Raw genomic sequence first — 14,380 nt, 5'->3', positions numbered from 1 at the left:
TGAATGAATATATGTATTGCTTTTTCTAAAGCGGTTCGGTTAGCAGAGAGCTCCAGCCCACTGCTCGCCATAGAATCGGTGTGTCATAATTTTCTGTTTACTTTACGGAGCTGTTTATTGGCATTGTTTATTCACAGGTAGCTCCAAAGTGTACCGTATTAATAATGAAAGTAACGTCCAATAATGAGATAAATTAGAAAAGGTTTATTCGAAATTCTTTGGTTAAAACTGAACATTTTGGAACTATGGAATTGAAATCATTTTAATGTTATAAAAATTCTAGAATTTTTTGTTCATTGTAATTTAACAGATTTTTTGTGTGAAAACTAATATCGAATTGATTTGCATTTTTATATACGAATTCATGGTAAACATAAAAAAAAATAAATGTAATCTTGTTATAATTTCAAACGATTGTAATATATTTTATTTAGATTGCATAAAATGAAATTGGGGTGTTATCAGGTATAAAAAAAAAATATTTCCCATCATATATTTTTCGAAAACGGCATTTTTACATATAAATTAATCCAAAATTGAACGAATATCGAAGATTTTGTGAAAATCTGATCATTAGTTGATTTTTGGTAGATTTATAAAACGCATGTATGCCTGCGCATGAAAACTGCCCACTACATAAGAACATTGTTTTAAGTCGTCGATAATGTAAACACGGTTTTAGTTTTACTTTTTTGATTTTCTTTAATTATTAGCAGTGTATTTTAAACTTCTTTTGAATGGGACAAAAGTTATGATAATCATATATATAGCCTGCTTTGGCAGTATCTTTTGGTCAGTAATTTAGAAAATGAGTCCTTCCAGCACCTCATAAAATAAAGTTTTAAAAACTGAAATAATACTCCCTTCATTTACATGTATAGTAGAAACATTTAAAAGAGAAAATTGATGGGTAAAAACGAAAACGCCAGCACACAAATTTTCCTGAAAAAAATAATAAAAATGAGCCCTCCTACACACACACACAATAAAAAAAATAATAATAATAATAATAATAATAAAGCAGTGTTGGAAAATGCTGAAACGATTGGTTGTTCATTTTCCATACTGTTTCCATAAAGGTGAAATCGTTTTAGACTGGTAATTGTCATGAAAAAAATTGTGATATACATCAGGAACATTTGGGTTCTGGTGGTGCCAAGGAAATTGATCAACGGGGAAAAGAGCAATTTCGATAAAGTAGGGAAATCATGCAATTATGGAATAGATATTGATTGAAAATATATTTTAAAACCATCCTTGTGAGGATATAGTTTTAAATAGTTGCTTCTCCCCCCTCAAAAAAAGATATAGTTTTAAAAGCAAATAAAATCGATTTTTCTAAGTGTTTGTTTTAAGAAAATGTTTTTGTGAGTTTTTTTTTGTTTTTTTTTTCAATTACTAATAATAATAAACAAGTAAATTAAAATACAATCAGGAGATTAGATCGATGTGTTTTCGTAAAAAGTCAAATTGTTAAAACCTGTAAAACGTAACTAGAATTCAGTTAGGGACCATGATGTTGTGTAAAATAGTATTATTTCAAATAAATCACTAACGCTTTGTATCTAAAATTTTGATTTGTAACAAAAAATCCTTTGGAGCATTGAAAAAATAGTTTTAAACAAAATATAAATGAGTTTGATGTTCTTGAATAGTGAGTAGTTATTTTATTAGTATTTTAATTTAATTGAATTTTTTTTTCTTGTACCACATGTTACATAGTTTAAAATTATGGTTGGAAAGGACTTTCTACAAAATTTGAACAGGAATTTTATTTTTAACCTTAACTATAAATTAACTATAGGATTAATTTGAAAAAAAAAAGTAGAATCTGTAGAAGCACCTCTTTCCTTTTTATTCTGTTCCAAATTGTTTAATGTACTCTAAGGAAATATCAGTAAAAATTCGAAAGTGTAAGATATATAAGGTGTTACAATTCAATTGAAAGAATGAAAATAAAGTTATCATTTGGTTCAAAGCAATACTGAATATGTGAAAAGAGTTACATTTAAATATAATGGGATTGGTTCGAAAGTCTTTTTAATTTCATGTTTACTTTTAGTAAGTACATTAAGATTAAGGACAAAGAAAAAAAAAAGTACTGTTCTAAAATACTAACATCTTGTAGAAATCATTCTTAACATGAAGGGTGAACTTTGTGTAACTATTCTATTCATGTAACAAATCAATAAGCAAAATATATCAAAACTAAATGTGACTTGAAAATCGTAATTAAAATAACATGGTCAGTATTTTGCAGGGTATGTTAAAAAATAAATAGAAAACAAGTTCAGATTGAAATCTGTCAATGGTCTATAATTAAATGTGAGAACTTGTTTGCAATCTATCTAAAGTGTAGTGGTAAAGAAAATGTATTCTTTGTTAAATTTTATGAAGTTAAGTAAATATCACAATATGTATAACGAACGTCTATTATTGGTAAGCGAAGCCATCCATATTACTGCAAGGTCAGCCGTTCATTTTTTACAATCTTCTATTCTGAGAAGTAACTACGTGCAAGTATTGTAAACTGATAGTTTTATTCTGTCATTTCATCAAACCAATAAGAATAAGGGCGCATTTGTTAATTGAAGCTGCAAGCATATTAGCATATGCATTAATCAGTTATATGTAGAAAGGGAAATCCTAAATCAGCAAGATGTGGAAAAGTTAGCCTATTAAGAAAAGTAAGCAGTGATTTTTGGGTTACGGAAGAGGAGTGAATTGCATTAATGAAAGCCTTTGTTACTGTCTCAGTGAGATACGTATTTGAGAGAGTATGTCCACTAGGATAAAAAATAATTATTAAACGGGGGACAAAATGTACGCATTGTGGGTGATTAACATGCTTTAGTATTAACTGTAAGTGGTGAACGTTAATGTTGTGCATAGGCAGTGTTTAGTTATGATCCTATCATATTTTCATTTTATTAATATAAAAGATAAAATGTTATAAAAATTATCTTTTAAAATGTTTTTTTCTGTTTTTTGATAAAATATTATAAAAATATAGTTTATATATAAAAAAAATCTTTCAGAATTTTTTTTTTTTCATACAATTATAAAAATATTTTCTTTTTACTTTGAAATGTTGGTGCTTATTTAGATTTGCACTTATAATAAAAAAATTTAAATAAAAAAATTGCATGAAAAGTCTTTGATATATGTACCCGTCACAGAATGAAGATGGCATATTCCAAAAATCACATTATTTGATACAAGTTGTTTAAAAAAAAAAAAAAAAAAATTCAAATTTTACAATGAGCTGAATGGGAGAAACTTATGAGCACCATGCTTTAAATTTTGCCAAAATTCAAGGGCGACAATTTAATTATACTACACAGATTCTGTTTGTATTCAAAATAATGAAAACTATTTAATCATTAAAAATCATAAAAATAAAAAACTACTTGATTAATTTTAGTGATTTTTGGAATATAAGCCCTTCAAACCGTGACAAGTAGGTATACGGCTTAACGGTTTTTGTTTAATATTATTTTTCAAAATAAGTGTAAGTCTAAATAAACACCAAATATTTTATGCCTTATCAAACCATGCTGTAATAAACTACATATAACTTTATACACACTCAACTGATCCTATTAATCACACAAATTTGTGGAAAATAGCTGGAGCCTTTGCAAACTTAAATTTTGATCCATGAGAGGGACTGGCGATGCAGACTTTAATAGCTGTCTGCAAGAATTCCTCTGACAGCAAATCACTGACAACTATTTTGGGAATATTTTGTATTGGATACATATTTTTTTATGACAATGTAAAAAAAAAAAAAAAAAAGAATACTGAAGAAAACATTACAAGAGGTTTTCTATTATTATAAACACTTACTGAAAGATGATCTTATTTCATTTTATTATTGGGGGACTATTATAACTACACCCAGCAGAAAGAAAAAATATATTCTGTAAAAACTGTTAAAACGAGTGGTGAATCAATACAGAAAAATCACGGATTGTTTAAGAGTAATGTTGAAAAACTATTTCACTCTTAATCATTTTAATTTATATGACTGAAATGGAAATTAACCCTTTTTAAAAAAAATTTTTTTTAACATTTTCTGAACGTCAACTGATGATTGTAAAAGATTTTTTCTTTTAATTTTATCAATGTTTTGGTGTATGTGTACGTTGATCTCTCATTTCATGTTGACTGGTGTCTTTCTAAAATATGTCCCACACTATTCTCTTTCTCTCTCAGCCTGTGGGAATCTCTTTGATATTTTTACACCCTGTTTAGTTTTTTACAAATCAATTTAGAAAATAATGACAAAAAAAAAAACTAATGCAAGAATGGGTCTTGTGTAGATAAACAGTTGTAATATTACTAATAAGCTTACGTTGATAAGAATGAAATGGACACAAGATGAACTTTTAACTGATCCAAATATTCTATCATTTACTTTCTAAACCTATTTTGTTTTGTAGATATTTTCTAGAAAACAGATTTTAAAAATTCAGGTAATCGGTCAACTGCCTCTCAGTACAGATCCATCAGTTTTTCTGTGTTATGAGTAAGTTACTGGAATCTGTGTTAAATAGAGAAGTAGTCAACCACCTCAGCAAAAATAACCTCAGTGACATGCAATATGGTTTACAATCTGCTAGATCTACAGTTGATATGCTAACTGCAATATCACACAGGATTAACAAATCTTTGACAAGCGCTTAATTTCTAAAAGTAATTGCTCTTGACATATCAAAGGTTTTTGATAGGGTATGGTAAAAAGGTATACTTCACAAGATCTTCAACTACAGAATAGCTGGAAGTCTTCTCGATTATTAAATCCTTTCTCTCTGATAGGTTTATAAGAGTAGTAGTTGGTGAGCAGAAATCAGTAGCTCACGATATCAATGCTAGCATCCCTCAGGGTATCATCCCGGGTCCAACTCTCTTGATGATCTTTATTAATGATCTTCTAAATCACATTCTTAAATCAATCATAGACATTTGTGCTGATGACACTGCCATCACTTCAAAAGCTGGAAATGACCTAGATCTCTGATTCTCTCTTCTGATCTTGAGCATGTGGTGCAATGGGGAAAAAGGTGGCTGGTTAATTTTCATACATCTAAAATCAAGCTTTCTTTCTATTATCAATGCTCTAACCCCCATCTGGCCCCAATTGAAATGAATGGCTCTACTCTTGGGGACGCACCATGTTTTAACAAGTTTCTGGCAATGACTTTCACTCCTGATCTGAAATGGAGTATAGACATCAAATCTGTTGGTAAGGTTGCGGGACAAATGGTAGGATTATTCTACTGCTCCAATGCAATCTTCTACCTCTATAAGAATCAAGTACATCCTAGGATGGAGTACTGTTGCCACATCTTGGCAGGAGCTGCTCAGAGCACCCTATATTGCCTTTACAGAGTTCAAAACCAGCTTTGAAACTTTGGTGATGCCCTTTTCTCTTCTTTGTAACCTCTTTCACATAGAAGAGATGTTGCTAGCCTGTTTCTGCTCTATCACTATTTTTTTTTCATGGCAAGTGCTCAGTTGAGCTCCAATCTATGGCCTCCTTCCCAATTTTTTATTTTCACAAAAAAAAAACACTCGTCTAGCTAAAACCACTATCAACAATTTCCTCTACTCTATTTGTGTCTAAATCTAAATATGAATTCCATGAACAAAGCTTCTGTCGTAGAACAGCCTGTCTGTGGAACTCTGACTACAATATAGTTGTCTTCAAGTTCAATGTAAACAAGTTATTGCTGAGCCATCCTCCTAAATAATCAAACTATACCAAATTCCCCTACTAACGATTACTGTGTTATTGTCATGATAACTACCATACATTTGTTAATCCTTATCCTTGAATGGCTTTTGAGCATTCATAAGTGGAATAAATGGCAATTCTGCATTTCTGAATTTTTGAAATGAGGATTGATTATTCATATTTGAATTCTTCAGACTACTGTTGTAATCTTGAGTGTTATTTTCACATTTAATTTGATGTAACTGCCGACCATCTTCAGATGTATCTTTTTAAACTCTGGAATTTGTATGGAATTTTAAATGAGACCTATTACAGTAGAATCCCGGGACACAGCATTAAAAATTAATAACAAAATACAGTACAGTATATAATACACATGTATATAATTAAATAACATAAATAACACCATAAGGTGAGGCAAATACCGTAACCAGGGGCCGGAAAAACATTTCACATCGCAACCTGAAAAAACGTATCTTAGGACCACCGTATCCTGGGGTTCTATTGTATTTAATCCACAAGAGTAGCATTCTCTCGTTCTATCAACAACAACTGTGTGAGAAGAGCTATTTTGTTTTCTAGAAAACTACAAAACAAAATGGGTTGAAGGCTCCTAAAGTTCATACTAGAATTGTTCACAAGGACCCGTGGTATAGTGGATAAAGTATTTGTTGGAGTTTAAAAGTCCAATCCTCAGTGCAAGCAACATTAGTTATAACTTCTACCAGAATGAAAGCATGCTATCCCCTGTGAATTAAATAAAGGGTTACATTCCCATGCCGATTCTTGAGTTGGATAGGAAGATTCCTGAGTATGGCAAGATCCACCTACAGAAGGTCAGCAGTCACATTGACGCAAATGTGAGAAATAACACTCAAGAAGAGAAGAGTAATCCAAATAACCCAATTTGCAATGCTGATGACCCAGCAGTTGTAGTTATGATTTTAAAGTGCATCCAGTGGTTGGGTTCTAATTTTTCAGTATAGAGGATTGCTTGAAAGTTTGCTCTGGCCGGAAGTAATAAATAGAATTTATTTACTGATTATTTATTTACAAAATATACACCTGCAAAACAAGTTTATCTACAAACCATGTAATAGATTTTTTAGTCTAAAATAACCCAATGTCATAAAACCATACAAACAATTATCTCAACAAGTCACCAGTAGTCTAGCCTCTATTTATATAAAGTTAGGTGTGTTTATCTTTACTAGCAGGGAGATCCGATTTTGCCTGCGATTTTAGTATAGCATACTAAAAATGTACAAAAACATAGCAAGTTGAATTTCGCAGCAGATTTTAAAATGTGTGGAAATCATGATCGCATTTGATAGGCTGTAGATAAAGACTACCCTGACACACTTTAAAGCTCTGAAAAATGAAAACCTGAATTAAATCAAGTGTAAAAACATTTTGACATTTAACTCTTGATAAAGCTTGGTGCTTCAGAAACACAGGAACAGTTTAAAGGTTTAATGATTTAAGAGAAATGAAGTTTTGTGTAGTCGTCTTTCTGGTTTTAAAAAGTTTGAAGTCAATTTTAACATGGTTGCAGATCTTTCTTAGCTTGGCACAAAATCACTACATCTGATTGGTTCAGTAAATGCTACTCTTGAGAAACAAGACTTGTCGGTGACCAGGCTCTATGTTGTGAGTGAAACAATCGCATTTGCGAGTGATTTTTCAAAGTGGCGACTAGAAATAATGAAAGGCTTATCTTTTGACGATTGTATTTCTTTCACCAATAATCTTCCAAAGCTCACTACTGAATGAAAAATATCTTTTCAACTTTTTTTTTTTTTTTTTTTTTTTTATTATTATTATTATTATTATAAAATGAACAGTTAAATTATTTTAAAAATCATGTGGGTTTGGCTAGTAAACGAAAATATTTAGTTGTCAAAGGTCAACTAAAGATAACTTTGTCTGTAGAACCCTGGGTGATCAGACAAACTTGGTGTTTATTAACCCAAATGTGCCAGAGTAATTGAGTGAGTCACCATTCGTCCCCAAATAACCAGATTTCAACGACATTCCGAGAGAACAGTTGTTAAAAAAAAGGGGGTAGTTTTTTTTTAATCTTGATTACATAGCAAATTTTATTTTTAAGGATTACAATGTTACTTTGTGAAATAGATTTCAGCATTACTTATGACATTTATTGGGTGGGTTTCTACATTTATTTTGTTTAATTTTTTACTTCTGAGCACCCCAGATAACGTAACTTAAGATTACTTGTGTTTTAAACTAAATAAATGCTTTAAAATAAGTTTAAACACCAAAAAACTTAATCTGGTAGGTAAACGTAACTTATCTTCCTTTGGTAACATTTGTTATATATTTGTTTTGACATTTTTTTTTTTTTTCTGGATATTGTGTCTATACCAAATACCTAGAAGATAGCCCGGAAACTTTAATCACCATCTTTTATAAACACATTTTCTAAATTTGTTTATAAAAGATGAAGTGAGATATAACCGGATTATTTTTACTCAGTCTCTGGTTGCAACAAATTTTGTTTGGAAATAATTTCACAATTATATTTCTTTTTAAGTAATTTGTGTCTACAATAATAATGATTACTGTTATTTCTTTTATTCATTTATGTATTTTTAACACAATTTGAATATAAAAATCTGTTTATAATTAATATCGGAACTCGTTAAATTATGTGACTGAAATAAGAAGTAACTGGATTCTAATGAAATTCAAATGATCGTAAAAAATGTTTTATTTAATTTAATCAGTGGGTTGGCCCATTTGTTCATCGATCTACGATTCATTTCTAAAATATATCTCGCACAAGTCTTTTTTTTTTTTAATTTATCTATGAATCACTCAATGTCTTACTATTTTTTAAATTTAACTATTTTTCTGCTCATCAGTTTTTAGTAATAAAAAAAAAGAAAAAAAAGTGAACTTCGTCAGATTGATCCAGAGTTCACAATCGCTTTTTATCGACCTTCAGGTGTGGCCGTTGTAAATAGATTACATTTATTTGTTCTCATCGGTATTGGGGAAGGAGATCATCTTTTAACCATAATCTTTCCGTATAGGTACCTGCAAAATGAATGCCGATGCTCAAAATGTATAAACATTTTGACTCCTCCCTTTACTTAAAAATTCACCAAAAATAAGGCAATTAACCAATTTTGATGAAATGTTCAGTATTTATCAAATAATGATCAAGGAAGGAATATAATGAACCCATTATTTTTATATAAATGTCAGTGTAAATGTATTATTTTGTTTAAACCAAAAATACCTTGACTAAAGTTATGGTTTTCAGTAGTAAAAAAAAATGCATGAATTTATTTTTTATGAAAATTAAGTATTGTAAATTATAACGATTAAAAAAAAAAATCTAATTTTTACAGAAACATTACGAAAAAAGCTCCCTAAAGTCAATATTAATGAATTCGATATAACTCGAAGACCAATTAATTTCTTTAACTGCCGATATTATCATTGAATTAAGCATTATTTATTTAATATTTTTACTCCAAAAAATTATAATTGCAAAAAAAAATTTTTTTTTTTTTTCAAATTACAGCTTTTTCATAATTTTTATATGTAAGATGTTTTCCTTGCTTGCATGAAATGAAATGTGAAACTATCGCGTAACATAATTTTTATATAATCTTGAAAAATAAAATATTTTAATTTAACAGCAGGAACATAGACACATAATTAAATTTAAAAATCATAAAAATCATACAAACGTTCATGATAGGAATGTACAGACGCACAGTTGGGGGTGGGGGCAGCACCCTCTATCTCTGTTTAACTACCTGATGTCATTTTCAGACAGCATGTCGACTGCCTAAGATTTTAGGAGACTTCAGTTTTGTTGACATTCTGCCAAGTGCAAATCTCTCGCTTTTGGGAGCTAATTAAGCTATTTTTTGTACAAACAAGGTGTTTTTTTTGTTTTTGTTTTTTTTTATTTAATTCAATATCTTATGACTTTACTAATTATCTTTGAAATAGTCCCAGAAAACTAATACCTATCTTTCAAAGGATTTTTACAATGAACTTATTTAACTTCAAAATTTAGTCAAATTGGTTAGCTTGCCATGAAAACATTTTTCATAAGTTTTTTTTTTTTCACGTGTACAATAGGCATTACCAAACAATTGTGAAAGACGGCGCACCTAATCTTGTGACGTCAGACGTCAACTATATATGAAGTATGGAAAAACAGAAACGACCTAATGATTTCTTTTTAAACCTTTGTTTATCTTCTTCAAACTGCAATTAATAATTAATCTTTATTATAATTTTGTTAGGTTTTAAGTTTTACACAGTTTAATGATTAATAATATTATAAACATTTGTATAAATGATTAATAATATTATAAACATTTGTATATTAAATATGAAATACTGTTTTACTAAATATGTTCATTTGGTTAATTACTGGTTTTCATACTTTTACTAGACAAACTAGATATCATAGTGGTTTACAAAATGTTTATTTATTTATTTATTTATTTTTGTGTGCAATAATATTTTTAAATCAGTTTTAATCTGGCAATAAAATAGCTGGCAAGAGTTATGTTTATATTGTAACTTAGTATTTAAAAAAAAATTTAACACCATTAATTAAAAGTCTGTGTTGTAACAGAACATTTTAAAATAATGGAGTTTTAATCTTTTAAAAATTCATTTTTAGGAAGATTTTTTCTTGACAACTGATAATATTAGAAAAACGCTATTAAAAAAAACAAAACAAATTCATATAAATTTTTTAATTGCAACTTCAAGGTAAGTTTTTGTTCAATACATGTATTTAAACTTTTAAAAAAGATAAATATTTTTTACTTATTTGAACTCTCATGTTTCATAATAAATAGAAATTTAGACCAATTTAAATATATTTTGTTCAATATACGGAGGGGGGGGATACGCACTAAAAATATTTCCTCTCCTATATTTTACGGAAATTGCATTTTATATGTAATTTCATTCTAAAATGGATAAGTATCGAAAGTTTCATGAAAATATGACCATTAGTTGATTTTTGCTAGATTTATTAAACATGGATATATTTTCTCGTTTGGGATGCTTAGGAATGTTATTTTAAAGCGTCAATTATGTAAACACGATTTTCATCTCGCATTTTCATTATTTTCTTACGATGAAAAAATTTTTTTTTTTTTTTTTTTTTTTTTTTTTTTTTTAATTATTACTAGTTTATTTTGCCCTTCTTTTAAATGGTACAAAAGTTATTTTGATATAATATTAACTTATAATAAAGTTACATCGTGTTAGGGGATTAATTCTGTCTGTGATGAATTTTGGAGGTGCGCGTAGTGTACAAATATATATATATATATATATATATATATATATATATATATATCGTTTTGGAAATTAACTTTAGTTGTTAATTTTTCAAATACAATCAAAAAGTAGTCGGAAACCTACAGAAAATTATGATAAACCGACTTTCAAAACTATGTCCCCTATCTTTATGCCACCATTTTTGCCTGTCCTATCTCATATTGATTGATTGACGTGTTTATCGCAGATCACCCGAAGAAACGCCTCTACTGGGAAATGTAAACTAGTCTTATCCAAGGAGTTTTTATACGTAATACTAAATTGATTTTCAAGTCCAACATATTCAGTCTTTCATAATCTTTATTAAAATATACCATTTCTAAGCTACTGCAGTGCACGTGCAGTGGCACAGTGCTTTCCGGGAAAAAAAAATCCATTTATGTTTTTGTTGTTTTTCTGTTCGGAGACTGACCAAATAGAATTTTAATTTTATTAACAATTCAACGTAGAAATTTCTGTCGATGTCTACTATAAATAAATCCATATTGATATACCAACTATATAACCTCCATATGGATTGTTGCAACGAAATCTCAAGTGTGATCAAATGCGAGAACAATAGGCGTTTCCTTCCTAATTCTTAGAGATGATACGTTTTTTGTGAAACACTGTTGTAAGAATATTTTTGCTTCGTCGGATATGAGAGCTCAAGTGTAGAATAAATAATCTTAGTCAAATAAACAAATATAAGTTGTATAAATTGCAATGAAAATAAAAATATAAAACGCTTAAAGTTATTGGTATTCGTCTGAGACACTTTATTATATGCGGAATAGTTTTGAGATCGAACGAGTTACAAACTAAGGGAGATAACTTCGATTTTACAATTACTGTTTAAATGAATATCCGGTTTGTGAAAATTCTCATTTAAAATTATAAGGTTAATAATAATAAGGTTAATTTCGAAATCTTGAAATCACGCAGATACAACGGGAATAAATTCTATAAGCAATTAAAAATATGGATCTTTCCAAAGAGGGAAAGGAGGTCCTTGAAACTATTCCGTCGCGAGTCGGGGGCGAGATGTTGGTTATTCGGGGTTATTTTATGCGAAGAAATAAATATATAAAGAAAACTTATTATTGGCGCTGTAGAGACGATAAATCCCTTCCGTGTAATGGTCGAGCCACAACAAAACTTTTGGATACTGGAAAACACGTTTTGATCAAATGCGCTGACCACAATCATCCTCCAAATGCGCACGAAACGGTGTTGAATGCTAAAATGATACAGAAAAATGCAAACGATTTATCCGCGCAGCTAATTAAATCTGATATTACGTCTGTTGCTTCGGAATTACCACCGCCTATTCCTTCAAAAGGCACCATTCGTCCCCAAATTCGACGATTTCAACGACGGTCTGTGAAAACAGTTGTTAAAAAACAGGTAGACAGTTTTTTTTTTAATCTTGTGTCGAATTTTAAGTGCTACTGTTACTTCCTTTTTTTTTTTCTGTGAAATAGATTTCAGTATTATTCCTAAACAAATAAGACTTTTTGTAATACATAAAAAAAAACATTAGCTTATAACAAGTTTCATTATATACGTGAAATGTCGAAATGAAAAAAATAGTCCAGAAACTTTTGGTATTATTATACAAACACCGTGACAGCGTTAGGGGTTAGGGTTAGGGTTAATTCGCTGTCACGGTGTTTGTATAAATTTACCAAACTTTTTTTTTAATCAGTATCTTTATAAACTACGGTTATAAACTTGAGTTATCGTTCTTCCTTGATAACTTCTTTTTCGGCTGCTATGGCGACTATTCTTCGACCGAGTTTTCATTTCGGCAGTTTGCGTGTACGATGGAACTTGCTACAATTTAGTCTTTCTATAAACTTGAATGTGGCGAATATTAATTTCAGGTTTAACAGATAGTTATATAAAGAAAGGACTAATTATGATTACGATATTTCCCCATTGATTACTATACTCATGAACCCTTATCAAGGCCCGAAGGTCACTCGAGGACGGGGTTATGACTCCTTTGTAAAAAAAAAAAAAAAAAAATCTAACCTTTTCGGTTAATGACAGATAAGTGTTTTTCATTTTTTGTTATTTATTCATTTATTTTCTATTTTTGAAACTTCAATTTTAAAATTAGACAAATGAATAAAAATAAATGTACAGCATTTTTTAAATGTAATTTGTTGTATATTTTGTTTATTACTAGCGAGAGACATGCGGCCTTGCCCGGTCGTAAAATACGCTTAAATATATTTTAATTCATGTATATTTCGTATTTATTATTGACAGAACCAATTCTCTGTTGAATATTATATTGTACCTCTATATATTTATAGAGTAATCCGGCATAAAGGGAGACCCCTGACTTTCAAACACGCCGGTAGTTGAAGTATGGAAGCCCTCGCACTATTTTGTGCCAACTCACCGCCATCGTTTATGCTATTCTTACGTGATGCGTTCGCGCATGGACGCACATAGTAAGGTGACTTGTCACATTGCGAAATAATTTTTTAGCAGACATTTAAAATAACTGGAAAGTTTTCAAAAACAAAAAAATGTGGTTCATTTTTCTGTGTTACGTAGTTTTTTATGGTTTTTAATTGATCTAAAAAATGAAGTTTTCACAAGCGGTTTTTGTGTCTCCCCCCCCCCCCCCCAAAAAAAAATATACGTACGGAAGTTTTGTTTTTGCCCAAAATATATAAGCAAGCGATTTTGAAGAATAATGGAAATATTGCATCCATTTTGTGCTTCCATACCTCAATGGACAGACGCGGGTATCACCTTCCGGCGTGTTTAAAAGTTAGGGTTTCCCTTTATGCGCGATGACCATATATAGTACTGATTTCAAAGGTTTTAAAAAAAGAAATGACTTGGGTGCCATTAGTTAGAATAGAAACCAAAACATTTAACGTTTCCTACCGTTTGAACAATCGACAGATAAAGATTTTAAATGAAACTAAACTATGGATAAATTTGCGCATGCGCAAAAGTGATAGAAATACGTCGACAAGTTGAAATGAACATTTTGCATTTCAACTTGACATATTTCTGTACACATTAGTCATGCATCCAAACAAAGATTTTACTCATTATAAACCATTTTTGGTGTTTGATTACTATTTCCTGTTCATTACAGGCTAATGTGACCAGTAGTGTAATAGTGTGTCTGTTAAATACTTTCATATGTGTACGTACATCTGTTTTATTTATATAGATTTCTCGGTTGTTAACTATACAAGAAAAAACATTCTTTGAAAGTTTAAAGTAATATATTTTGCCATTAATAATAAATTCAACTTTTTCTTTTGTTCATTAGTTTTTCTA

General features: G+C 29.8%; 1 protein-coding gene across 14 annotated transcripts in view; it reads left to right on the top strand.

The window, feature by feature from the left end:
* LOC145239758 (uncharacterized) overlaps positions 1–14,380 on the top strand; it is a 340,227-nt gene that overhangs the window by 222,936 nt on the left and 102,911 nt on the right. The window contains exon 1 of one of the 14 annotated variants that reach the window (XM_080103175.1): positions 11,437–12,472. The exons of the other annotated variants lie outside the window; for them this stretch is intronic. Within the exon in view, the coding sequence (XP_079959301.1) occupies positions 12,047–12,472 (426 nt within the window). The 5' untranslated portion in view covers positions 11,437–12,046. Of the gene's footprint in view, positions 1–11,436; positions 12,473–14,380 lie in introns of those variants that run through there. 14 annotated transcript variants of the gene reach the window in all.

This window comes from Euprymna scolopes, chromosome 19 (genome assembly GCF_053919585.1).
Source record: "Euprymna scolopes isolate OS-2025 chromosome 19, ASM5391958v1, whole genome shotgun sequence".
Taxonomy (NCBI): Eukaryota; Metazoa; Mollusca; class Cephalopoda; order Sepiida; family Sepiolidae; genus Euprymna; species Euprymna scolopes.
The sequence above is the reverse complement of the archived record's forward strand: the minus strand, read 5'-3'. Positions and strand labels throughout refer to the sequence as shown.